General features: G+C 35.5%; 1 protein-coding gene across 3 annotated transcripts in view; it reads left to right on the forward strand.

The window, feature by feature from the left end:
• Positions 1 to 20,005, forward strand: part of Chrdl1 (chordin like 1) — a 118,776-nt gene that overhangs the window by 25,024 nt on the left and 73,747 nt on the right. For all 3 annotated transcript variants that reach the window (XM_042690084.1, XM_042690082.1, XM_042690083.1), the window contains exons 3-4: positions 11,364 to 11,476; positions 14,241 to 14,334. In XM_042690084.1, the coding sequence (XP_042546018.1) occupies positions 11,364 to 11,476; positions 14,241 to 14,334 (207 nt within the window). The remainder of the gene's footprint in view (positions 1 to 11,363; positions 11,477 to 14,240; positions 14,335 to 20,005) is intronic.

The following is a 20,005-nucleotide window of genomic DNA, read 5'->3' on the forward strand; positions in this document are numbered from 1 at the left end:
ACTTGTACCTTACAAAACAAGAAAATGAAGAAAAATCAAATCCAAAGCACACGTTTTCCTTTTAAAAAAATTATTGTCAAGGTGATGTACAGAGGGGTTACAGTTCCATAAGTCAGGTACTAAGTATATTTCTTGTTGAACTTGTTACCCCTCCCTCAGTTTTCTCCTACTTCCCTTCCCCTCAACCCCCCTCCCCAGTTGTACAGATAATTTCCAACATATTGTCTTATGAGTATTTTCTTGATCCATGCATCCACTGAGGGGGTATCTGAGTTGATTCCATATCTTGGCTATGGTACAGAATACTGCAATGAACATGGTTGTGCTGGTAGCTTTAGTGTGGCCTTGTTTATGTTCTATTGGATAAATGCCCAGGAATGGGATTGATGCATCATAGAGAAGCTCTATGTTCAGTCTTGTGAGGAATGTCTATACTAGTTTCCAGAATGGTAGAACAAGTTTACAGTCCCACTAACAGTGTAATAGAGTTCCCTTCTGGTCAATCCCAACCAGCATTTGTTATTGTTAATTTTCTTGATAGTGGTCATTCTAACTGGGGGAGGTAGAATCTCAATATTGTTTTGATTTGCATTTCTTTTATGGCCAGAGATGTTGAACATTTCTTTTTTTTTTAAAATTTTATCTTATTTTATATGAGAACATACTATACAGAGGGGTTACAATTACATGGGCAGGATAATGCATACATTTCTTACCAAGCATTGCAGCCTCCTCCTTTGTTTACCCTTCATGTGTCTATTGGCCATGCTTACTTCTTCTGAGAAGTCTTTCTAAGTTTAAGGTCATTTATTAAGTGGGTTGTTGTTTCTTCGGGGGTTTATTTTGGGTTGTGTGGTTAGTTTTGTGAGCCCTAAGCATACTTTAGATATGAGGCCCTTGTCTGATGCATAGCTGGTTAAAAATCTTCTCCTAATCTGTAAGCTTTCTGTTTTTGGGCTACATCCTCTGTCATACAGAAACTTCAGTTTTAGACAATCCTATTTATCCAATCTTTCTTTGATTTATTATGATTCTAGATCTTAGGGAGTTTTGACCTATGCTTTTGTGGTATATATAGACAATGAAATTGTAATCATCCATTACAAAGAATGATATTATTCCAGCTGTAAGGAAATGAAAATTCTTTGAAAAAAAACTATATTAAGTGAAGTAAGCCAGACCTGATGAAACAGGTTGCATAGTTTCTCTCATTTGTGGTAGCTAAAATGTGCCTATAAATCTACAAGTAAACACACTGGATGGTAAAAGAAAAAAAATACACTGGGACATGGTAAATTATACATGTCTCTAGGCATTCAAACAGTATAATCAAAGGAAGATATTCTTAGGAGAGAGGAATACAAAGGCGCAAAACATATGTGCATCTCATCATATAAAAATAATATTTATCAAAATGAACTCCAGAAAATGGAAACAAGATGTTTGTTTTTCTTTGTTGCTATTTTTGTTTTCTTTTCCATTTGTCTTGTTTGTTCATTTATCTGTCATTGGGAGGGTAAAGACTAGTCAGAAATGGCTGGACAAAGGTGAACAAATGCAGCCGTGATATTTACTAGACACTATGCTGAAAATGAACTATACAATTTGTAGGTTGGGATGGGAGGGAAAAACTGGAAGAGAGTGAGGAAAGAGGTGACATTATTTAAAAAGAAATGTACTCCCTACCTGACTTATATAAATGTGACCCCTCTGTACATCAGTTTTAAAATAACAACAAAATGCATTGACATATATATATATATATATATATATATATATATATATATGTATTACCTTTAAATATATGTTAAAGGAGTTGCCATTAAACAAAGCACTTTATGAGTACAATGCATCTTGATCAATGGTACCCCTTCCAACATTCTCACACTTCCCTCCCCTATCCATGCCTTCCCTCACTTTTTATTTTTGTCGGTTGTGGGGCCTGAACTCTGGGCACTGCCCCTCAGCTCTTCAGCTCAAGGCTCTACCACTTGAGTCACAGCACCACTTCTGGCTTTTTCTGTTTATGTGGTACTGAGGAATTGATCCCAGGGCCTCATGCGTGCAAGGCCAACGCTCTACCACTGGGCCACCTTCCCAGCCCTCCCTCACTTTTCTTAATTTTATGTCATACTTTGAATTTTTAATTGCATTCTCTCCCACTTCTTCCCTTCATTCATCTACTCTCCTCCCATTGAGCCCCATGCTCCTTTAAAGTACTTGCTTTTGGGTTTTTATTTTGTGAACTTGGCCTTTGCCTGTCTAAGGAATTATACTATTTCATTCTCCCCTGAATCTACTATATTTCAGTAAATACATTTGTATATACTTGCATACCATCCAAAGTACTTAATTATATATTTATAATCTAATTGTAGCTTACACATATGAAAGAAAATATGCAACTTTTATCTCTCTGGGACTGAATTACTTAACGTAATTTTCCACGTCCTCCCATTTCTTTGATATTCTTGCAATATCATGTTTTCTAAGGGATGAGTAAAGACAGTAAAACAATCACTGAAAAGGAAACAATGAGAAAGTCAATGAAATTAGTAGCTAGTTATTTGAAAAGTCAATGAAATAATTTTTCTGGCCACGTAAAACTAAAAAAATACGATTCATAATAAGAATATTAGAAATGAAACAAAGGTTTTAGACTTGGAAATAACAGACAATATTATAAACAGCTCTATGTCCTCAAATCTGGTAACAGACAAAATGGACTAATTTACTGAAAGATATACTTGTTGGACACCAGTGGCTCATGCCTGTAATCCAGCTGCTCAAGAAGGTAAGATCTGAGGATTATGATTTGAAGTCAGACCAACAGGAAAGTCTGGGATACTCTGATCTCCAATTAACTACCAAAAAAGTCAGAAATGGAACTGTGACCCAAATGGTAGAACACTAGCCTTGAGCAAAAAAGCTCAGTGACAGTGCCCAAGTCTTGAGTTTAAGCCATAGGACCAGCACTAAAAAAATTTAAATATCCTTTTGAAGATACATTTAGGTGAATGGATAATCACATATGTGTGTCTAAATAACAGACCTGCCTTTGAAATATTCTAAGGATTTTTAAAAATAAACAGTAAAAAATCAAGAGCAATTAATAAACAAAATATCTAAAAAGATATTTCATCAAGGAAGACATACTAATGGCAAATAAGTATATGACCAACATTATATGACGTTAAGGATTAACAAATCAAAATAAAATGCCTTCACACATTTAGTAGAAAGACCCAAACCAAAACACTGACAATAGCAAATGTTTAGTGACAATATGGATCAACAGAAATTGTCTTTCATTGCTAGGGGACTTGAAAAACAATAACGCTAATTTAGGTCAGTTTGGCAATTGCTTTAGAAGGAAAACATAGCTTTATCAATTAATCCAGCAAGTATACTACTACTTATGACCTAAAGGAGTTCAAATTTTTGTCCACACTAAAAGATGTACTCTAGTGCTTATGGAATCTTTTATTCCATAAGCAATTCCAACAAAATGGCCCCCAAATGTTTATCAGGAAAGGAATGGATATACATGCTTTAGTTAACTCATATAATGGGTTAAAAAGAACTGGAACCAGGCACCAGTGGCCATGCCTGTAATCCTAGTATTCAGGAGGTTGAGATCCAGGGATCTCGTTTCAAAGCCTATCTGGGCAGGAAAGCCCCTATCTCCAATAAGCTACCAAAAAATCCAGTAGTAGAGTGGCTCATGTAGTAGAGCAATAGACTTGAGCAAAAATGCTCAGAGACAGTGTCCAGGCCCAGAGTCCAAGTTCCAGGACTGGCCTAAGAAAAAAAATGAGAGAGAGAGAAAAATGGACCCAAGTCATGAAAATACAAGTAGGAACCTTAGGCACATACGGCTAAGTGAAAGATTATTTTAAAATATTTAAAATATCTGTGACATTCTGGAAAAGATAAAACTAAAGAGTTAAAAAGAAATTTGTGGTTGCCAGGAGTAGAGTCAGGGAAAAGAGGAGGGAGGGACATGTAGAGAGCAGAGGAGGGTTTTTTTTGTTCTTAATATATTTTTTTATTGTAAAGATATTGTACAGAGGGGTTACAGTTGTATGAGCAAGGTAATGAGTCCATTTCCTATCAAACATTGTTTTACCCTCCTTTATTTTTCCCCTACTATCCCTTTCCTCCCTACCTCCCCAACTCCTCCCTCCCCTCCCCACCACAGTTGTAAAGTTTGTTTTCAACATACTGTCTTGTACATCTCATTGTAACAATGGGTCATCCTGTATTCTTTTTTTTTTTGCTTTATCCTTTATTTATTTATTTATTTTTTATTGTGAGCATACTGTACAGAGGGGTTACTCATCCTGTATGTTTATTTCAGCATTTTGTTATTTCCCTTCACCTCCCCAAATCAGAAAAATGCATACACAAGATGTAGGATACCAGAATCAAATAGTGTCAACAGGGGTTATACCATGGTAGAAGAACATACAAAGAAACAAAACAAAATCACATAGTACTATAAGTACATTAAAAAGTTTTCAGTAGTATGAAACTACTCTAGATGACACTTTAATGGTGGGTATTGTCATTATACATTTGCCAAAATGAATGGAAACTATACAACACAGAGTGTTTTTACATTCGTGTATTTTACATTCAGGAAAATTTGACCGTAAGAATACAATTTTGTGAGTTTGATAAATGCATGTTGTCATGTAGACACCTCAATAATAAAAATATAGAACTTTCCCATCACTCAAAAATTGACTCTGCCCCTTCATAATCAATTCCTTCCTCCACTTCAGGACGTAGCAACTACCATCTATCATCTGTGTCTATGAATTTGACTTTTCCAGAATGAAATAGCTGCAATTGTGCTGACAATTTTCATTTAGTATAATTTTTCTGAGCATCATGAATGTTTGTATGACCATCTATTCATTATTTTAAGTTGATGACCAATATTCCATTGTCCAGATGGTTACAAATTCATCAGTTAGAGAACATTTGAATTGTTTCCAGTTCCTGATGAGTATAAATTAAGGTACTTTAAGCATTTATGTACAGATTCTTTATTGAATATGCATTTATTTCTCTTGGGTAAACAACTAGGAATGAGACTGATGAAGTATATAGTAAGTATATGTTTAATTTATAAGAACCTGCCAACTTATCTTCCTGAGTCACTATAGTACCAGCAGAATATGAAAGTTACAATTGTTTCATATCTTCACTAACACTTGAAATTGTCAAGTTGTTTGAGTTTTTCCATACTAATAGTTGGCTTATTAGGTTAAATTTACATTTACAAAATAACTAATATGTTTGACATTTCTCTATCTTCTTTGGTAAAGGGTTAACTCAAACTGTATTCTTTTTAAAATGTGGTTGCTTTCCTATATTTCTTCTCATTTCTTTATATACAGACAGTATGTCAATATATAAATCAGGCTGACCTTGAACTCACAATCTACCTTCCTCAAATGCATATGCCACTATACCTTGCTATTATTATTCTTTTAGCACTGTCACATTAAATAGTATTTTTTTCATAGGCCATGCTGTTTGCTTACCGTGATAGTCTCCCATGTATTCTTTTGAAACTTTAAAGTATTAGACTTAATATTAAAGTCTACGATTCATCTTGAGTTCATTTTTGTATGTGGTGTAAGATATGGAGTAAGATTTATTTCATTTTGTGTTGTGCAAGACTATCCAAAAGTTGCAGCAGCATTTGTTGAAAACATTATCATTTCTCTATGGAATTGCCTTTGCACCTTTGTGAAAAATCAATTGACCACATATGTGTAGGTCTGTTATTTGATAGTCTATTGATCTGTTTATGTAACCTTTTGCCAACATTATAGTGTTTTCGAAATCGTAGTTTTATATTAAGTCTCTAATATCTTTCTTTTTCAAACTTGTTTTGGCTATTCTACTTCCTTAGACTTTCCATATAAATTTTTGATTAGATTACCATTTTTTTTTACAAAATATCCTGCCAATACTTGTATTTGAATTCCATGGAATTTATAATTCACTTTGGGGAGAATTGACATCCTGACAATATTCTATCTTCTGATCCACAATAATATATATTTATATATTTCCCCATTTTCTTGGGTCTTCATTATTTCCATCAGTGTTTTGTAGTATTCTGAGTGTAGACTTTTTTGTTAGAATTATACCTCAAGATTTTCATGTATTGAAGGAGCCATTGTAAATGGTGGCTATTACAATTTCATTTTCCAATTATTTGTTATAAAAAAATACAAGTGTGCTTTGTTTCTTTTTAGTTTCTTTTGTAGATGAGATTCTCTCCTGCAATTTTGCTATATTTTCCTACAGTTTATAGTGACATTTTAATAGATTTTCTTGGATCTTTTGTGTAGAAATCATGACATCCATAAATGGAAATTTTGCTTTTTGCCTTCTAATGTGTGGCCCCTTTTGTTTCTTTTTTGCCTTATGTTACTGGTGGAGATCTTCAGAAGTGGTCAAGCTGATGCCCTTGGCTGAATCCCAGTTTTAGAAAGCATTCAGCTTTTTTATTGTAATGTTAGTTATTGTGTGTGTGTGTTTGTGTGTGTGTGTGTGTGTGTGTGTGTGTGAGAGAGAGAGAGAGAGAGAGAGGGATGACCTTTATCAAGTTGAGGAAGTTCTATTCCCAGTTTGCTGAGTTTCAGTCTTGAATGAATGTAGAATTTTGTCACATGTTTTTTCTTCATCTATTGCAGTGACAATGTGGGAATAATTTACAAACCGAATATGGTGCATTGCACTGATGGAATTGGGAATGTTGAATTACCCTGATATTTCCAAGGCAAACCTTGTTTGCTCATAAATTGTTATTTTAATATGTCATTCTATTTAATTTACTAAAATATTGTTGAGAATTTTAGCAACCAAGTTTTTTTTAAATAAATATTTTTATTGTGAAAATACTGTACAGAGGGGTTACATGAGCAAGGTAATGAGTTCATTTCTTATCCAGCATTATTGCCTCCTCCTTTGTTTTTCCTCAACCATCCCGTCCCTCCCATCTCCTCAGCTACACCCCCCCCCCTACTCAACCCCCTACCCTGCCTAAACTGTAAAGTTCATTTTTCGACATAACATCTTGTACATCTCATTGCTGCAATGGGTCTTGTATCCTTACTTAAACATTTTGTTTTTTCCCTTCCCTTCCCCAAATTATACCAACATCAAATACAGTGAAAACAGGGGTTATACCATGGAAGAGGGATATACAAAGAAACAAAAAAAATCACATGGTACCTTATAAATACGTTAGAAACAATAGCAAGGAAGAAAAACCACTTGTATCCCTATCTTGGGGTTTATTTTGCTTAACATCATCTTATCTCAGCTTTTGTGCTTGTCCCAGACATATACTAGTTATTGCAAATAAGGGAAACCATGGGACCTATGTTTCTTTGCGCCTGGCTTACTTCACTTAATATAATTTTTTCCAAGTCTTTCCATTTCCTAATAAATGGGGCAATGTCATTCTTTCTGATGGAGGCATAGAATTCTATTGTGTATACGTACCACATTTTCTTGATCCATTCATCTACTGAGGGGCATCTGGGTTGGTTCCATATCTTAGCTATAGCATCCAAGTTTGTGAGGGATACTGTGCAGTTTCTGTTCTTCTAACTTATTTGATTAATTTGGAGATAGCATGATTTTTTCATCAAATTTATCATTGTGAAGCATTTCTTGCTTAAAACTGAAGTAGAATTTTTGCTAGAATGCACCAGTGAATCTACCTAGCTTATTTATGGTGAGCTAGTTTTCAACAAATTCAAATTCTCGAACACTTTCTAAAACTGTTCAAGTTATGTATTTTTCTAGCTGCTTTTGATGACGTATTTTTGAAAAAAATTTATCTCTTTCATGTAAGTAGTTAACTAACTGATCTAATGATATGCATACCAATTCCTTTTTATTCTTGTATGCCTATGGATACTAATGAAGTACTCACTTTTGTCATTAGTATTTATAATTTGCTTATTCTCTTTTATAACTATGTTAATCTTACTAGAGTTTTTAAAACCTATTTTTATTAGCACACATGAACAGAAAAGGTGTGATTATGATAATTTCTTAGATGCTAACAATACACTTTGAAGGGAATACTCCTCTGTTATATTACTTTAATCCTATCCTTCATCTCTAATTTTTTTTGTGTGTGCTGGTCCTGGGTCTTGAACCCAGGTTTGGGGCTCTGTCCCTGAGCTTTTTTGCTCAAGGCTAGTGTTCTACTCCTTGAGTCAGAGCTCCATGTCTGGATTTTTGGGGTGCTTAATTGGAGATAAGAGTCTCATGAACTTTCCTAGCTGAGCTAGTTTCAAATCAAGATCCTCAGCTCTCAACTTCATGAGAAACTAAGATTACAGGTGTGAGCCACTGTCACCTGGCTTCCTCCCACATTTAAGACTCCATTTCTTGGGATTCATATGCTATCTTTGTGTGTGTGTGTGTGTGTGTGTGTGTGTGTGTGTGTGTGTGAATGTGTTTATATAATGAATTTCTGTTCTCTTTAGCCCACCCTCTTCATTCTTGTTAGAGGATTATCTACCTTGTTAATCTCCCCCAAAGAACCAGGGTTTGAATTCAAGTCATTGATTTCTGTTCTTTATTATTATTTCTTTGGTTTTTGATCTGCTTTTCCTGTTTTCTTAAAGTGTTGATTTGAACTTTCTCCACTTATACTGTAAGTTCTTAAATATGAATTTCTTTGAAAAATTATTAGCTGAATAAGACATAGTGAGAGCAAAAGAAGATGCTCGTAAGAAACACAAAGGTGCAATGCTTCAGTGCCTCTTCATATTTATATATAATAATATATATACTGAAATGAACTCCAGGATACGGAAACAAGAGACTTTTTCTTTCTTTCTTTTTTTAGTTTTTGATGATTTTGTCTTCTTTACTTTATGTATGTGCATTCTTCAAGTGTATGTGTTCAGGAGGGTGGAGGGAGTACACAGAATTCGATGGGGAAAAAGATGAAAAAGTGCAGCAGTGGAACTTACTGGATACTGATGAAAGTGAACTATACACCTCATGGGTGGAACTGAGTGGAAGGGATTGGGAGAGAATGAGGGAACAGAAGACAGCACAAAAGAAAATGTACTAATTATCTGACTCATGTAACTATAATCCCTCTGTAATTGCCTCTATATTATAATAAATTAATATTGAAAAGAAAGAAACAGCTGGATTCCACCAATCTGATGTATTGTATCTTCATTTTTATTTGGTATGAAATAGTTTCTAATTTATCTTTGGATTTCTTTAGTCATGGGCTATTTATATGTTATTAGCATGCTAAAAATGGTCATTTCTCATGCTGAGATTATGTGCAAGTTTACATACTTTTAATTGCTATTTTTTGTGCTTGTATATGTTTTCTAACTTTCTACATTGAACATGTATGTGTCATTTTATAATAGAAAAAAAGTAGATGTAAAATATCACTACATTTAAAGCACTTTATAACTTAGACTTTCATTTAGTCCTGCAATACCTGCTTCAGAAACAAAATCCAATTTCACAGATGTTGAAAACTGAGATTGAAAGAGTTTAAGTGACTTGTTTAATGTCACACAGCTATAGCTAATTAGGACTCAAATCCAGATTTTGTCTCCCAGCTTATTTTTAAAAAGTTATAAATAAAGATTTGAAAAAGAAATTGGAAGCACAGAAATGGTGGGACAAAGGATGAACCAAATCAGCAGTGATACTCACTTGACACTATGTTGCGAATTAACTATACAATTTGGGGAGTCAGGCAGGGGAAAACTGGGTGAAAATGAGGGAGGTGGTGATACTGTTCAAAAAGAAATGTAATCATTACCCAATTTACATAACTGTAACCCTTCTGTACATTACCTTTACAATGAAATTTAAATTAAAAAAGAAAATGAAATTGGAATTTGTATCAAGGGCATTTGGAAAGATTTGTAGAATCTATAAATGATGAAAGGCATTTTTCTTAGTATAGATATATTTTATTTCTAGAGAGGTAAAAGCATAATTTCACAGTTGTTCTCTATTCCCATGTCCTTAGGTACTTTTACCATTGGATTTGTTATCATTGCTCTTTGATTCAAAATATTTAAAAAACTGTTCCAGTACCAATAGCTTATTTATTATTTGCTAAAATTTCTTATCTCGGTTCTTCAATTGCCTGTATTTACTTTATTCTTTTGATTTTTGTACTGGTCTCGGGGCTTTAACTCAGGGCCTAAGCACTGTCTTTGAGCTGTTTTTCTAAAGGCTAGTAGTCTACCACTTGAGCAACAGCTCTACTTCTAGCTTTTATGAGTAGCTTATAGAGATAAGAGTCTCATGGGCTATTCTGCCTGGGTTGGCTTTGAACCTTGATTCTCAGATCTCAAGCTCCTCATTAGCTAGAATTAGAGGAATGAGCCACTTGCAACTCATTGTTTGGATTTTAATAATAGAGAAGTGTGTAGTGAAGTGAGGAAAATTAATGGTTTTTGCAAGAAGAACATTGGTTTGTTTTCACTTTGTATAAAAGAGAGGGGACAGAAGAGGATAAGGTTGGAAGATAATCACTTGATTTAGAAATTCAGTTTGCCAGAAAATTTGTCAATTGCTTATATTCATTGTCCCAGAGTATGCTGGATTATGTGATGGGAAAGGATAAAGAATAAAAGTTGTCTACTTTTTGAGGTTCCTATCAAAGAAATAAGATATGTAAAATGAGGCAAATAATATAGTATGTGCTCAAATTTAAAATGGTACAGAAAAAGCTATGGCTGCCAAAATTTTTATTGAAATACATGAAATGAGCTAACTGGGATTTGTTCATGAAAGAGGAAATCTGTATATTGAATGGAAGCAGGAAATGTATAAAAAATGTGCTCATCATTTTATTCCTAGTACTTAGCATAGTGCTTGAGAAACAGTAAGTATACAAATATTTGATTGGATAATGTTAACATAAGCAGGCAGAGACACTTATACCCAGAACTAACAGGTTCTACTGTCTATATTTCAGATATTAGCTTAAATTTACAATTAAAGGGAACACATTTGCAAATTAAAGACAAATGGTATGTTCACTTGCCATTATAACCAAGCAGTAGTTAAAATTTGGGTTTCACTCTCAGCTACTTATTGTTTATACAACTCTTGATTTCCCTCAGTGTATAAATAAGACTAACAGTATTTATGGATCGTTGTGAGAATCCAGAAAAGAAATTATGTAAAACACTGAGCCAGTAGTAATGGTTCTATAATTACTCACCATGGTACTAAAGTGGATGGAATCTGTGAACACATTTGGATTTTGTGAGTTGGCCCAAATTTTCTAACAGACATGTTATTTATTTCCTTCCTTGCAGATTCAGAGACATACTGTATGTTTCAAGACAAGAAGTATAGAGTGGGCGAGAAATGGCATCCTTACCTGGAACCATATGGGTTGGTTTACTGTGTGGGCTGCATCTGCTCAGAGGTACAATTTCTCATGTTTGTTTCTCAGCATGCAGAGTGGCTTTTGATGTTCACATAGCTAGCATAAAAGCGTAAAAGGAATTAAGACATAAGTTTCGAGGAAAAGCAAATATCTGTCTTGTTTCTTCTATTGTTTCTTCTATTGCTCTTTGGTTTTGTTTTCATAGGATCTTCGAGCATTTGCTATGGGCAGATAGATACCTGTGATCATTTAGGCTAATGACATAAGATATGTTGGAAGAAGGAAGAACCTGATAATTGGAAAAAGTGCCTAGATTTTAAGATCAAATGATTTGTGGAAAATATTTTTAAGCCTGGTCTTTACACAGGAGATTAGGAGAGATTATATACTGGGTCATTGGGAGAGTGTATTTTATGTTGTCTTGGCCAATAACTTTAATTAAGACTAAGGTTCTGAAAGCTTGGCCTTTACCTTGTTAATGATTACAGTTGTCTTGGCTTGATATTGGCTTATATCCAGTCACTCAGAGGCTTTTGAACAGTTTAAATATCATCTTTCTTATAAAGTAGGTAGTTCCATCTTCTTTTCATGGCCTTGTCCTAGACCATAGCTGAAGTTTATATTTCTGAATAAGTGCCTATGATCGTGTTAGGCTAGGGTCTCTCCACTTCTGTACTATTGACATTTGCAGACAGAATTTTTGTGATGAAGTCTGTCCCATGTATTGTAAGATATTTAACAGCACTCCTTGTCTCTACCCACTAGATGATAGTAGCAAAAATATCCAGATGTGACAACCCAAAATGTCTTCAGACATAGTTGAGTTCTCAGGAATGAAAAATTACCTTTGATGGAGAACTATTGCATTAAGACAATTGGGAAGGGTAGCTTTGTACTGGACATAAGAATTAAGCATTCTGAGCACAGAAAGACCAGCCTGTTACTCAAGACTTGTGCCAGGACTGCAAATCTTACATCATGCTCAACTATAAAAGGAACTATCATTTACAAGGTTGGATATTTTGCCACTTGAACTGAATTTTGAGTGTTTAAAATTTTGAATATGCAGAAACCTAATTTTCAATTAATGTCAGAAGGTATTAAAAGTCTGTGAGTTCTAGAATTAAGAGGAAACAAGTCTCCTAATTTGGGTTTACCACCTATGAGCCATGTTATGTTAGGCAGGCATGTTACTTGACCTCTGAAAATTCCTTCATCTGCTTTAAAATAAGATGATGATGGGGCTAGGAAGGTGGTTCAGTGGTAGCATGCTTGCCTGCATGCATGAGGCCCTGGGTTTGATTTCTCAGCACCACATACACAGAAAAAGCCAGAAGTGGTTCTGTGGCTCAAGTGGTAGAGCACTAGCCTTGAACTGAAGAGTTGATGGGACAGTGCCCAGGCCCAGAGTTCAAGCCCCACGACCAGCAAAAAAAAAAAAAAAAGATGACGTTATCACCAGTTTCATAGAATTGTGGTAAAGATTAAATTCACTAATCTAAGTCACTGAAAACAAGCTTGGTCATGGTAAACATTGAAAAAAATTAACTGCTATTATTGTTGCCATCTCCATCAGTAGCACTATGGTTATCATAATTATTATCTCTTAACTCTATAATGGATTTAGTACACAGCATTTGAGATTCATTTTAGCAGTCAGACAGGGGTAGTTTGATTTCTGATAATCTTCAATTATTCCATTTCCAGATGATACTTACTGGCTCTAAGCACTGTGATATAAAAGGAGCCTCTGTGGTATTTCCAAATGCTGCACACCAAAAATCTATTCTAGAAAGCAAACTAGAAAAGGAAAGAGGATGTGGTAAGATAATTCTGATTTGGAAAAAAAGAAGCCTGCCTCTTTAAACAGCTAGAGTATGTATCACATGCAGCATCTGGGAACTGATTAGCTTATTAATTATGGCATTATTTTGTCAAATTCTTACCTGACACATTGGAGATAGACAGCCAACTCTTGGAGGCTGAGCTTTGATGTCTGCATGGCAGTGTAAATGTTAATATACCAACAGCTCACACACTAGGAATCTTTTCTTTCTCCATGTGTTTCATCACCCTCTTCCCCCATAAGAGGCTGACAGATACAAGTAACCTTTGCTTCAAAGGGATTAAGGATGAGAAATGTAAATATAAATTGTATTTCCAAAATCATACTTTGTTCTAACAATGGCTAGGAGCTGTCAGAGCTAGGCATCATGTAACCAAGAATCAAGCAGGAACCTAGTTGCCCCATCCATGAATGCTAGCTGATCAGCTCAATTCTCAACTTTTAACTTGTTCTCAGCAGAAAAAAAAATGTTGGCTGAAATGGGAAATGAGGAGAAGAGTCACTCAGTCTACCGGACCAAGGCAGAGTTATATAGAATCCAGGATTCCTGTGCTAGTGATGCCTTCTTGCACAGGGGTGGGTCGCAGCTCAGGGGACCCATTATTCATTATCCCTTGCCTTCCATGGCATCAAGCAGATGATTACAAAATCAGAGTAGGCTCTTGGAAAAGACATGCAGTGAGAACAGGGGAAGGGTAGCAATGCCACAGAGACATGCCAGAGTATGCCTCCCACAATTAATATAAGGCTTTGAAAGTAGAACAGCCATGATCCCAGCCATAGAATAACATGCCAATAAGCTTTCAATCCATCTAGCAGTGATGCTGGTGATGGGAAATGAAAAAGTGCTTGTTGTATTCAGTTTCTTGGGTGAGCCCCTGAATGACTCCCAAACTGGCATGATCCCAGTGACCTTTGAAAGACATTTCTGTTTACTTGGTGTCTTTGCTCTTTCAGAATGGGAATGTGCTTTGCAGCCGAATCAGATGTCCAAATCTTCATTGCCTCTCTCCTGTGCATATACCTCAGCTGTGCTGCCCTCGCTGCCCAGGTAAATGAGTTCTCATTTTTCTCTTCACCCAACCCATCCTAACTCCTCAAAAGGGAAACGTCCATACAGCAATAACTATAGGACAGTTTTAGGCAGCCCAAATTGGCCCATCAATACAGTTTATAGCCCAAGTGGGGCATACATAGACAGTAATAAGTTACTTGGTAACTAGCAACAAATTTTCACTGGGCCTTTAATCATTTAACAGGGGAGGTCAATTGTGGACTGGGGACTTGTGGCCATAAACAGCCTCTTCTTGCCATGGACAGTAAGGGGCACCAGGGGAGTTGTACCATTGTAGCACGTGTCCTATGCAATTAGTGCTGAAATTGCATTCAAGCATAGCTTGTAAATGATGAGGAGCTGTGCATAAATCAAACGAACTGACCCAGAGAAGTTTATGACAGTATAAAGCTGCCTGCCAGCTGAATAGTGCACTGCTTCAGACTGCAGTTATTACATTAAGAGTAACTCTGGGGGGAGCCAGGCAGAAACATTTTCACATGGCTGCTAGGATGTTACCTTTCACAATTTGTGGTTAGGGTAATTTTCTGAGGCAGAGGTTCTCTCAATGACATTTTGTTCCCTCCAAGTGAAGCCTGGTTCCCACAGCAAAGGCATGGAGACATGGAATGCTTCAGAGAATGCTTGTCAGCCCAACCCAAGTCCTAGAGAAAGCTATGTGACCTTGTTGGGATCTGCAAACTAGAAGTCTTGTCATCCTATAGGATGATTCCATTTTTCTCTGACAGAGTTCTTGAGTGAAGGGTTCCTGGGTGGGATTTAGGAAGTCAGAGAACCGCCTGAAATTAATAGCATTTTTGCATACCTATGAACAGAAGTAAATTCTTTTAAAGAACGATAGCTTTTCTTGTCTTTGTTTATAAGGAACACATTTGTGTATCAATAAATACCATCAAAGAAAGGCAAGCAATTCTTTTGCAGATGACAAAAGGTCATACCATATCACCAATGGGTCATTCTGATCCCTGGTGATGATAGAATATGCTTCACTAACTGAGAGATGTGGGCATATAACCAATCTGAAATTTGTTTTTGTAATAAATTCTGAGGCTTACTGGGTTTGCACATGTTATTTACTTCTATTTAAATTAAATTACAAAGGCATGACATGTGAGGAGCTCGTGTAAATAGGGCAATATTTGTGGTAAAATGACAACTGCAAAGAAATTTTTAAGCTGCCAGGTAACCTGTTAAATCACTTCATAAAATCTATCTTTCCCAGAAGTCTCCAGAAATGTTTTAATGTAATAGGAATTTATCTAACCACTAGGTAAAGATTGTTCTTCCATGGGAAGGAGGTTGAGGCACATCTCACACACAGAAAGCAGTGTGGCTCTCGAGTATCCCAGCTGCCTAGAAAACGGCTGATGAAAGGCAGTATTAAGGGGAAAAAGTGGAAAGTATAGGCTTGCAATTATTTTAAAGGAAAAAGTGTTGGACAATTGGGATCATAAATCACAGATAAAATTGAAAGGAATAAGTACCATAGCGTTTAAAACTTTAAAAGTTTATTTTATTGAATATAAAAGTGTTTATTTTTTCTTTTTTTTCTTGTTCTTCTTGTTTATTTGTTGGGCTATTTTTCTTCTTGTTAACTATTCAAGTGCTCTCTGTGAGTAATAATGCTAAAGTTCTTGAATCTTTATACACAAAATAATTTGAATTTGCCCTAATTCTTGGAGACAATTTGGCTGGTTATAAAATTATAGGTGCATCTTCATTTTCCTTCAAGACTTTGAAGATATTACCAAATGGTTTGGTGGCTTTTTGTATGTGGATAAGAAAGTCTGCTGTTTGATCATAGTTCTTTTCTAAGTCCTTTTGTTTTCTCCTTTTAGCTTTTAAGATTTTTCTCTTTCTTCTTTGATGACCACAATGAGATGTGCAGATGGGTGATTTATGTTTCTGCAGCCTGCTTAGCATGGTGTTTTCAGTAAAAGGACTTAAATATCTCTTCAATTTTTAGTCATTTTTCTGAAAATTACCATTTCCTCGTCTATCTTTTTTCTCCCTAGCAAAATTGTCTTTGATGTATGTTTTTTTTATCTCATTTAATTTATTCTCTAGGTCTCTTAATTTTTCCTTAGGTTTTCATTTGTGGCATATATACCATAATGATATTACTTCATCTCTATCCTTGTGGCATATATACCATAATGATATTACTTCATCTCTATCCTTCAAGTCACAAATTCTTTTCAGGCATACTATTTAGGACAAGTGTTGGGTTTTGTCTGTTTTATCTTCAATACTATATTTTCTCCCAACTTCGCAATTTTAAAAGTCTGCATGTTGCTATCTTGTAATCTGTTATCATTTCTTAGGATCTTAGTCTCTTTGTTTTTTGAAATGTTCAGTGTTATTTAAAACACACATTAGATTGTTCACATATCTATATTTTTCTAATATAAATTCTGATCTTTTTTCTTAACAGGAGTTTTAGTTTTGAATTTTTCTTGATTTTCTAGATTTTATTTTAAAAGCACATTATCCATTGAGATTGTGTCTTGCATGAGTCTTCTGTTTCTTCTGTAATGGTTGATCATTTTAGGCCTTGGAACACAATTACTCTATGTCATTTATCAGTACCTAAGTTTAGATTGCTCATGCTTTATTCTCTGTTTCTGTTCTCTTGTACAATACTAGTCTGTGATAATGACCTTGAACTAGGACTTAAGCTACAGCTTAGAAACAGTATTGGGTGTGCAGAGCTGTTGGTACCATTTCTATGTGAGGAATATGACTCTCGTCCCCAGATGTGTTACTTAGCTTTTAGTCATCATGGCAATATATACTGAGTAAATAAATCTAAAGGAGGAAAGATTTCTTTTGGCTCCTGGTTTCAGAGATTTCTGTTTGTGGTTGTTTGGCACTGTTGCTTTTAGGCCTGAGGTAACACAGCACATCATAATGAGAGTGTGTGGCAGAGGAAGATGCTCACATCATAGTAGTCAGGAAGGAATGGGAACGGAGGAGAGGGAGGGATCAAATCCAACTTACCTGAACGTAGTCCCAGCTACCATTGGACCATATAGCTTGGGCCCCAGTTTATTACTGTACTTCACTCATATATTTTACTTCACAAAATACCACTTTTAATATTTGTTAGTTTAAAATTTCATTCATTTATCTTTCTAGTTTTGCATGTTATTACTCTTCTTTGTTTAGAAAATTATGTACTTGCCATATTGAACCAGAATTGAACCAGTTATTCTTTCTTTCTATTAAAACTAAAAGGAAACAAATGAGTTAAACCATAGCAGAGAGTGAAATGGGGTTTCATAAAAGGAAGAACTTTGGGCCACAATCCCAATATCCTAAATCCTACAATACATGATTAAGGAGTATGTTAGTCTCTTTACTGAACACTTATAGAAACAAAACATACTCATCCATCTGAACTAGAGCTGACATAGTCCTGCTTTGAGACGGGGAATGGATGTGATGACTCTTCTGTATTTTTTCCAGCCCGGTGATTGTTAGGCATGAAGAAACTCTTGCCTTCAGGGCCACAGAAATATTTTGTCAAAGGAAGGGGCTCTGGTTTTCTGTCTTAATCCAATAGAAGGCACTATAATGAAAGTAAGATGATGTTAAGCGAAATGAACCCCAAAATAAGAACACAAGTGTTTTTTCTTTCTTGCTATTGTTTCTAACATATTTATAAGGTACCATGTGAATTTTTTGTTGCTTTCTATGTCCCTCCCTCATGGTATAACCCCTGTTTTCACTGTATTTGATGTCGGTATAATTTGGGGAGGGGAAGGAAAAAAACAAAATGCTTAAATAGGGATACAGGTTCACCCACTGCAACAATGAGATGTACAAGATGTTATGTTGAAAAACAAACTTTCCTATTTAGGCGGGATGAGGAGTAGGGGGAGTTGCGGGGAGAGGAGGGTAGGGGAAACAAAGGAGGAGGCAACAATGCTTGATAAGAAATGTACTCATTACCTTGCTCATGTTATTGTTACCCCTCTGCACAGTATTTTCACAATAAAAAACTTACTAAAAAACAGAAAATACCATACTTAAAATAGAATATATCATCATATTGATGATGAACAAACTCTACACCAAAAAAGAGAAAACAAGTAAGAAATGTATTGAAGGTAGTGCTTTCACACACTGTTCGACAACAATGTAACACGGGGAAGCATTTAGCTAGTCACAAACTCATGCTTAAAAGTCATTTTCCTTAAAAAACACAGAGGCACCCTTTTTCCAATTTATCTCTGAGTTTTTCTTAGCTCTTACTTTCTAAATTCCTTACCTGTGAATTTTCCAAGGATCTTTTGTATATTTTAATATGTTTTCTGAAATTCCTGCTATATCTTAGAAATCATCATATGCCTACTACTTTTTCTAGAATTCCCAGAAAGGTATCTATATAAGTTCCCATGAATAGCAAATAAAAATTCGTTGTCAGCAGCACTTGTCTTAATGTCCATGGCATAGATCAAGTCTTGGCCATATACACAGAGGTCTGTTGGGCCCATGGTACTGGTACTACATGAAAACTGGAACATTCTTTTTTTTTTTTTTGATCAGTCATGGGGCTTGACCTCTAGGCCTGGCGCTGTCCCTGCACTCTTCAGCTCAAGGCTAGCACTCTACCAATTGAGCCACAGTGCCACTTCCGGTTTTCTGGTGGTTTATTGGAGATAAGAGTCTCGCCAACTTTCCTGCCCAGGCTGGGTTTGAACTGTGATCCTCAGATCTCAGCCTCCTAAGTAGCTAGGATTACAGGCACGAGCTTGAAAACTGGAACATTCTTCAACGAAATTTTTAAAAAATGCACAGGATTCTTGCAGGTCATTACTTTCTTCCTGGTCTCTAAGCAAGACATTGTGTGGTCCTTGATAATCAGAGATTTGTAGGAATTAAGTAGCAAAAGGAGAAGAGGTAGAGAAACAATCTAACTTCTTTCTTTTTTGTTTTAATATATAATTTTATCACCAAAGGAAGATTTTTCTACTGAGAAGAAAACTAAATCATGATACTGTCTTTTAAATGGTCATTCCACTGAGGATTTGCTATTCAGAATTAATAAATTCGGGTTCCCTTGGAGGAATTCCAGCATTCCTGGGTTATTAAAGAGCTGTTATAAATTTGCCAAAATAACTGATTTGATCTGGTTACCAGAGACCTAATCCACAGTTTCTTTTCGGTTAGGTGTGAAAAAGTTTGGCTCTATGAAATGGTTTTATTAGGGATAGTGACATGTGGTTTTGCCAGGAGAGGCACTCCTTACCAAGTCTTTTAAATTCCAGATACATTAAGAAATTAAACTTTCCAGTGGTGCTGCATAGCTGAAAAGCCCTATGTCATTTACCTTTCAGTGTTAGTTTGTGAGTAAACTAATAAACACAGGCATTTTTTTTACCATTATGCATTTCTAAAAATCCCTATGCTCTGCTCAACTGTATACTGAAAAAATATAAGACTTTAAAAAAATGAGTCTGGAGAAAAAACACTAAATCTTGGGGAAGTTTGCCACGAGAATAGTAGTAAAACAGTTACTAAAAAAAGGAGTATTACAGGGCATTGTTGCCTCATGCCTGCAATCCTAGGAATTCAGGAGACTGAGTTCTAAGGATCACAGTTCAAAGCCAGCCCAGGCAAGGAAGTCCATGAGAGTCTTATC

The sequence above is a fragment of the Dipodomys spectabilis genome, unplaced genomic scaffold, assembly GCF_019054845.1.
Source record: "Dipodomys spectabilis isolate Male_0828 unplaced genomic scaffold, ASM1905484v1 ptg000132l, whole genome shotgun sequence".
Lineage (NCBI taxonomy): Eukaryota > Metazoa > Chordata > Mammalia > Rodentia > Heteromyidae > Dipodomys > Dipodomys spectabilis.